Genomic DNA, 8,813 nt, shown 5'->3' with positions numbered 1-8,813 from the left:
ATTGAATAAAAACATTGTTTCTCACCAAATTTTCCATCCTCTATGTCTTTTAAAACACCCTGTACTTACAAATCAGTTAATTACTTTTGTTTCATGGCTGTATTTGTAGAACCTTGTTAAAATGTTTGTCTTCAAACTGTCAAATATAAATCGCAGTAAATTGTGTAATCTGCTGTCACAAAAAAGTGTTCTATTTCTCGATCGGTATAAGGAAGAGATACTATAATATTTTTCGATCGGTATGGAAAAACAATATTTCTCCATAATATTTTACCGTAAATTATTAATTGTCAGTAAACTTTGTTACTTTTAAATGAATGAAGCGAGATAATTGTACTATAATGTTTTAAAAGCTGGTCATTTGGGGGGACCTGGCCCCGAAGGCCCCCCTTGGCTTCACCCCTAGTGTAACTTAATTATTATAACAAACCTAGTGCGGTGATTCCTGACACCGAGATAAAAACAAAACATATAAACCAAGCTGGGTGTAAAAATGCCTCCTTTCGGCACCTTGATCACTGAAAAATTTGTCGAGAAATGTAAAAACAGTCATAACTCAAGAACAAAATGCCGGATCAAAGTAAGATAAAAGAGAATATCCATTAATTTTATATTCAGTTAATGTACAATGGGATATAGTTGTAAAATTTGAAAAATGAAAAGAGAAGGATCCCGGTGGTGGTCGCTTGTAGCGCCAGGTTTTGTAACAATAAAAAGAAAAAAATGAGATGGCGGGTTTTGGGTTCATATTCCGTTTGTCACTATTTATTCCCTGTGCACCACCGTTAAAGTCTCCGTTCCCCGAACTAACATGGTTTGTGACTCGATAAGGATTGGTCTCACGGTTAGGAAATCCTATCTCCCCGCGGTGTCCCAGGGCTTTAGGGAAATAAGATCCCTCTAAAACCGTGTAAGCAAATGAAACTTGATACTATTCGCACGCGTATCCTGAATTCACATGCTGCAACGCTGAAAGAGAATTTTGCTCTACTGTTTGGTTTGTGTGGAAGAACTAGACTGACTCTCACTTTCCAAGTGGACTGAATAATAAAAGTAGTAATAATAATACCAAAAAATAAACAAATATCTAGAATTTAGATTTTAGATTGGAAATTCTGAAAATCAGTCTAATCCCCACTAGAAATGCTTACATTGCCTAATTTGCCTAACAGATCCTTTGGAAACCAATGATATGCTTAAGGTTGGGGATACAACTTGTTTATGAAAGAAAAAGCTTGCGAATTTAAGGTTAACAATGTAATAAAAGTTTTAATAAGCAAACGAAAACAATAACAAGAAAATGTTTTCTAAAAAAAAAAAACTAAGGAGTCCGAAAGTTAACATTGACTTTTGGTTTTTCTGACAACCAATGTTCAGAATAAGGCATAAGGCCTTAACACAAAACGAAATCAATTTAAGTAAATTTACATCTGGGCTTTCTTTCTTGAACTATGTAGTGAATGAATTGTTATCATTAACCTGACACAAATAAACAAACTGTGGAATTGATGTTTATAACCGGTGCTAGATGCAATCTTACATTGTTTACATTTTATATAGAGCTTTCCTGATTTACATAGATATCATACCAAACTGGTTAAATTACAATTTTGCATTTGAAAAATACCTGATTATTTGACATCGCATGCTAAGTATATAGTTTACGTTGATCAGCTGATATGTTTTGACTATAACCTTTTTAATATTTACGAGATTAAGATATTATATAGCTTGACGGAATTTTGAATATAACAACCTATATTTTATTCGTGTGAAAACTAAGTATTGAAATGATTTAAAATAAGTTAAACTAGTTGAAGTAAGTGGGAATGAGTTGAAGTAACTTGAACTAAAATAAAATAAATCGAGAAACAAGTCATGACTTTGATTTGAGATTTGTGGGAAGTATGAAAGAAACATAGAATGATCTAAAGGAGTTAAGTAAACCTACTGCCTGACTGCTAACCATTTCTAATTATTTAAATTAATAACTGAGAATGAGAATAAGTGCACTAAATATGCAATTCGACATTTACCTAACAAGAATACACCATCAAATACATAAAATCAATGAGCGTAGCATTACCATTTCGTTATGCATAAAGGCTACATATATATATACTCATATTAATACAAGTAGAAAATTAATAGACACAAACACACACACATATATATATATATATATATATATATATATATATATATATATATATATATATATATAAAATCGTAAGTAAATAAATGCATACACACATAAAAATCAAATAACATATGAATATTAATAATGAATGTCAAGACGTCTCTCGAGATTTTCTTTAATCTGAATATATTGAGCTTTTCGTGATTTTCTCTTTATCATTAATAGGATTGGTATACGGCCGGACATTTTCATGTATTCGTCTAGTTTGTTCGTCTAGTTTATGCGCATAAACGTCTGATCGCTCGATTGTTAGAGGATCAGACTGACGTAATAATTGCGGCTTTACTTAGCCTACTTCGTATTTCTCATCTGTATTCTACCTGACTGTACTAATGTCGGTTCCGCTTTATTTATGGATTACGTATCTCTAACCAAGAAAATGATTAATTGCGAGACTAGTCGCATATACATCATAGTTACTAATTAATCCTTTAGCTCTCTTACGTAACATATTTTTGATGACTCATTACAATATCATTTATTAAAGTTTTACTAGTATATAGATCGAAATAGACTCATTTAGTACGTTCACTTCTATGCAAAATTACTTTACAAACACTATAATCTTTGGACAATTGAAGCAATGTCTTGAATATATTTTCTAGGAATATCTATTATGTCTTGTTTGAAATTATCTTAAAGTTCTCATATTACATGTACATAGCGCAGATGATGCATTTTTACTTCATACAAATTTCCATATGTTAAAGGAAATACTCCTTTCATGACCAATTTCATAGTTCAAGTCGTTAAAGGTCTACAACTTGATATTTAATCTACATTTACATTAACTTTCTTGATATATTATTAAAAAAAAATCTAAGTGACCAATAGAGTACTGACGTAAACTACTATCTCCTTAATAAATACAACGACATATTCACTAAAGTCACGGAATATATAGATATATAAGTATCATTGTAAAAAGTATCTCTATTTTTAATAAGCCTTGCTCAAAAAGAAAGAAAAAAAAAGAATTCTAATGTTTAGTAATTACAGTTCGAGTTGGAGAATCTTTTCTCCATGCGGTGTAAATGCGTTAACAGTTTTCAAATAGTTCCGACTTTATATCGCGAACGTCTTGCATTTTATTTAATGACGAAAATTTCCCTTTTGGAATCAACAAAAAAAAAATAATTTGGATGGGTCCTACCTTTCGCCGTACACACTGCTCTCACCACGATAGATCTGATCACACACATACAGATGTCCCTGCGTTTGCTGGCTTCCTTCTTTCGTGAGCAGTGTCCTGGATTCGGAGTTCCTCTCTTCGATTCCCGCTGCGTCTTCCTCTCAAACTGGAAGGGGCGTCGCTCTTGGGCGTCTCCTGATCCATCAAGGTGGGGCTTCTGTTGGTCCATTTCTGATAGGATGCACTCTCACTAAAAGCACTTTCAGACGTCACACTGCACCAACATCACTCTCGGTGTTAAAAGTGTAGTGTTACACGGATAAACAGTGTTTATTGTTTTTAAGCCTTGTGTATAATACTTCAAAACTGATTAAATATGATGAAAACTAGTTCAAGTGCTTTCGGTGCGTATGTAGGCTATCCTAATTGTCTGTAATAGCTCGTGATTATGTTTACAAGTACGAAACTCTGTCACTCAAAAACAATGTTTGTAGGCGTTTCGTGATATATATATATATATATATATATATATATATATATATATATATATATATATATATATATTAGCAGCGTTAAAAAGTTTATATATGTTTATATATGTAAATATATTCTGAAGAAGATCAATGTGTAAGTCACTATGCTGAGGAAAGATTGTAATTTCGTACACTCGGCTTCGGTGAGTTTAGCCGCACATTGTTCTTGTGAACTTAACTTTTGATTATGAATGTAGTGTGTGTGTAAGTTCCGGGTATGTTTTTGTGTTGCGGTGTTACGATGTTTCCCGGTGAAGAATTATTCTACGACTGACTTGGAGTTTTGAATTTTTAACCTCCGATCTTTTGGATACGCCTCTAACGGTGTCTTGGATTTCGTCTCTCTTCTCTTATTCGTTATGTTAATTTGGTGTCCTAAATTTTGATTCTCTTGGTCTCCGCCTATTTACGGTTTTCGGGCGTCCCTTCTTCAACATACGTGCTTTCTTCAAATTTCACATGTTATATCGAAAATTTTTATGAGAGTTGATTTGGCACCTAGTTGTCTCGTGCGTGGTTTTGGACCATTTCACAGTTCTATGTTAAAATTTTATCTTGCTTCTGCGTGGCGACGTATGGTCTGTGCTGTGATTTTGACAAATTTGCAGAGATTATATTTCCACTTGGATTCTATTCAACGTGTTCAGAGTTTATTATTTTTCTCAATTTCACAAAAAGATGCTAAAAGCTGTTTTATTCTTCTTTCTTGGTTTCACGCCGGGCAATCTGCTGTGTGTGGTCTACGTATGTGGCTTAGGCAGTGGTATTGAGAGACAATAGAAGGGTCTTTCAACTGTCCTCGCCGCACGGACAGGTATACAAAAAAAATAAAACATGTTACTTCTCGGATAGTAGGGAAAAATAGAAAATGTTCTTTGGCTCTTTAAACAAACAAAAATGAAAATGAAAATTATATGCACTAATGTTCATAATTAAACGCAAAATTGGTTTTAAAAGATTTATTTAAAAATTAAATAAAAATGTTAATGATGCAACTGTCACAGTTATCCCCCTCCTAAGATGGAGCAGATGATGCAACTTAGTTGCAGCAGATCTCCATCCTAAGAGAAACTTTGTGATTGACATTGCATCATGAATTCTAAGTACAAATTGAACATTACATAAAAATCCGAACCTTAATCAGAAATTTCAAAGTTCACAAAAATATTCTCATCTCCCAGCACTAAATTCATTGCATTAGTGAAAGATTGCGTCCCATTGCAAAGGCCAAAAGGCATTACTTGAAATTCGTAGAGTTGGTTCTCGAATGGGAACGCTGTGTAGGGTTTCGAGCTTTCGGTCAACTCGAGCTGCCAGAACGAGGAATTCATATCAATTCGGGCGAAGTATTGTACGCCATGAAACTTCTGTAAGATCTCTTGAATGTCCAAAGGTCTAGTCTGTAACACCTTCGTGTGCTTGTTGAGAGCCCGAAAATCTATGCATAGGCGCAAGGTCTTGTCGCTCTTCATCACTACTAGCAGTGGATTTAGATGACACGATTTGGAGGGTCGAATGATGTCCCATTCCAACATTTGTTGTAACTGCTTCCGCACCTCCGCCCTATGTGCCAGTGCCACTGGATAGATCTTTGAAACAATGGCGTCGTTCGTTTCTACGGCAATCTCATGTTTGTATACTCGGCAGCGTCCTGGTTTTTCAGAAAATAGCTCACTGTGTTTTCGGAGGATGCGTTCCAATTGTCTTTGTGTTTCCAGCGAGGGCAAGGCCGCTGCTCGCACTTTCTCTTTGATGCTGCCTGCAATGTCTTCCTCCGCCACCACTGCAGCCACTTGAAAATCTCTTTCTTTGGTGCATAATTCTTCTTCTACATCAATATTCAAGAATTTGCACTGAAGTTGATTGTTTTCCTGTAACGTTCGCAGCTCAGAGCGACTGAAGTCCAGCTCGGCGCGTATTTTATACAAGAAATCAACTCCAAGCAGAAGGGGTGCGTTGAGTCTCTTCACAATTAGTACTTCTATCGCTACCTCTACTTCTGCGAGCTCAATCGGGACAATCGTTTTTTCGAAGGCTCTGGACTGGCGCTTCCCAGTAAAATCAACTAATCGAATTTCGGTGGCGGGGCGTAAAGTCGGATTGCGTACATCCGAAGCTATTTTCCTCCAAGTCTCCTCCGTCATCAGTGTTGCTTCGCTGCCTGTATCAATGATTGCTTCTAATAGATGACCGCTTATTTTCACCTCTATTCTCGGCGTTGTACAATGCTGGAGTTCTTCCTCTTCTTCTTCTTCCTTCTGGTCTGCGTCATCGCAAGTGAGCCAGGTTGCGGAGACGCGTACGCTGACTACGGGAGGATCAATTTCCTGTCTTCCTTCTGCTGACACTTCTCCCTGTTCGTAACTCTTTTGCTCCACGCAACCGTTTCTTTCCACTTCACATCTCTGTACGTGGCACTGTAAAGCGTTGATGCTTGCGCTATGCTTTGATATGGTGGACTCTACATCTTCGTTCTGGTGCAGACCGTCAACTCGAGCCCTACGTTGGCGGTCCTCCCCTAGTTTTCCGAGGACTGTTCAAGGACCTGATTTAAATCTGGTTCACTGTCACTCTGGTTCCTGGAAGTCGCGTTCTGCGAACGGTTCTGACCACGTCCTCTGCGATTACTGGTAGTTCCTCTTTGCGACACTTGTTGTGTCCTGATTCCTCGAATTCCATTCGTCTGTTCCCCTGTGGAACTCCCTCGTCGACTTTGATTTCCTCCTCTGGAGTTTCTTCTAAAGTGCCGCCCTGTGCTGGATCCTCTTTGCAACCCTGGTCGTGTGTCCCTATGTGCCTGACCATCTGGGACGGGTTGCTCTTCAGTTCGTGTCCTGGTGCCCCCTCGTCCATGGTAGGGGTGTGGACGTTCTCTCCTTCTTCTCTCTCCAGGGGAATTTTGTTCTCTGCTGACGGGTGTCTGCACCTGTTGGATTCTCCTGGGACCTTGAACTGCTCCACCCCGTTGACCTCGCTGAGCGTTTCGTTCTCGCTGCTGGCTCTCGATGCGATCCAGCTCCTCACTGTCCCACAATATCATGGACAGCTGTTCTGTGTCCTGTAGATGGATCCCAATAAGTTGTCGCTGTACCCGTATGGGCAACATGTTCTTCACATTGGACAACACCTCGGTCTCCGACATTGTCGGACTTAGCTCCTTGAATGACTTCACCTGCTCCCAGAAGAATTCTCGGAGCGATTTTCGGGAGTCAGGGCGGTATCGGGTGTTGCGGAGTCGAGTCAGCTTTCTCTGTATGATTGCTTCACTCTGGAAGTTCCTGAGGAAAGCTACTCTGAAATCCTCAAAGGTCCGGAATTGGTGTAGATGGTTGTCGATCCACATTTTCGCGGCACCTCGGAGGATTCGTGGAAGGATTGTGAGGAGTTCGGATTCAGCAATCCCATAGAGCCTACAGTCATCCAAGAGTCGTCCTAAGAAGGTTGACGGCAAACTCGCATCTGCGTCAGGGTCGAAGGTTGGCAGTTCATCGATTTTTGGTGCTCTCAAAAAGCTTCGACCGCTGCCGTGCGTGTCCAATGATCTTTGGGACTGCGCAGTGTCCCGGCCTAAATCCTCACCAATGACAGATGCATTCAATGGTGGAGGTGTGGCAGTTCGACTTCTTGAAGTCTCTCCTGTATCCGTAGTTGGGTGTGCGCCGGTGCCCATGGTTTGACTCTGGCTTGGCATCCTCTGGGAAATCTCTTCGGCTAATCTGTCGACGCGGTCGGCCATTTTTCTCTTTTCTTCCTCCTGCACCCGTTGCAGCATGGCCATTTGTTCGGCATGAACGGAAAGTTGCCTTTCTACATTGTGCATGCCTCGCTGCACTTCTTCTCGGTTGGCTTCTAGACGCCTCTGCAATTCCTCTTTGTCTGTTTTAGCCTGATTTTCCTGTTGGGAATGCATTCTTCGGACATCTTCTAATATTAATTCCTGTCTCTGTTCAATTTTCTGGGCGAGCCGTTCTTCGGTCTTCTCCGCCTCCTGCTGAATTCTCTCTTCAAGCAATCGCAGCTGTATGTGACTTTCTTCTGCTTGCACTTCCAGCCTTTCAGCGAGTTTGGCAGCTATGGTCTCCTCTATGCGTTGGCATTGCCTCTGTTGCTCTTCTCGCAACCTTTCCATTTCCTGTCTTTGCTGTTCCCTTTGTTCTTCGAACTTCCTTTCAAGTTCTTGCTTTTGCTCTTCTCGGAACTTTCTTTGTTCTTCAAGTAGCTTCCTTGACTCTTTTCTTCGTTCTTCTTTTTGTTCATCTAACTTCCTGTTAAGTTCTTCTTTTTGTCCGTCCAACTTCTTGTTAACCTCTTTTATTTCTTCTCGTAGTTTTCTTGATTCTTCCTTTTGGTCTTCTTTTTGTCCGTCTAACTTCTTGTTTACTTCTTTTATTTCTTCTCGTAGTTTTCTTGAGTCTTCTTTTTGGTCTTTTATCATCGTCTGCAGTATGGCAAATATATCGGCAGTGGTGGGACTTCTGTTAGAGTCGTCCTGCTGCTCTGTCCTTGGCGTTTCTTCTGATGCCTGAGAGCGCCTTTCCTCGATGGACGCCACTGTTGTGTTTAGGACGCCGCATGTAACACATTCAAGATTGGAAGATGATGGGGTTATTTCTTGCTCCCAGACATCTCTGCCGCAATCTGGGCAAATCTGTTGCTCTCCCGTCAGCATCTTGGTCCTTATTTCTTCTGTCTGTGCCCGCAGTCTTGGCATCTGAAACTAAAAATATACGGCTTTTGCGCCGAATTATTTTTGCACGTACACAAAAATATATTTAATAATTGCTAACTTAATTTTTTTTTTAAAAACAGTATTCTTGAGGTATACCACTGAAATGTTAAGTTTCGTCGTTAGTAATAGTTCACACACACACAACACGTTTTACGTTATTTATTTATTTATTCATGAAATAAGCCTGAGTGTACGATCGTTTGCAATAATTCCAAAGCA

At 39.1% G+C, this 8,813-nt stretch overlaps 1 protein-coding gene across 1 annotated transcript; it reads right to left on the bottom strand.

The window, feature by feature from the left end:
• Window positions 1–6,383: 6,383 nt before the first annotated feature.
• LOC145671768 (uncharacterized) lies at window positions 6,384–8,604 on the bottom strand. Its single transcript, XM_081740972.1, has one exon. It carries the CDS (start codon window positions 8,574–8,576, stop codon window positions 6,384–6,386), a length of 2,193 nt encoding a protein of 730 aa, XP_081597098.1. The 5' UTR covers window positions 8,577–8,604.
• Window positions 8,605–8,813: the final 209 nt, after the last annotated feature.

The sequence above is a fragment of the Thermobia domestica genome, chromosome 15, assembly GCF_964235325.1.
Source record: "Thermobia domestica chromosome 15, izTheDome1.hap1.1, whole genome shotgun sequence".
Lineage (NCBI taxonomy): Eukaryota > Metazoa > Arthropoda > Insecta > Zygentoma > Lepismatidae > Thermobia > Thermobia domestica.
This window is presented reverse-complemented; position numbering and strand designations above follow the sequence as displayed.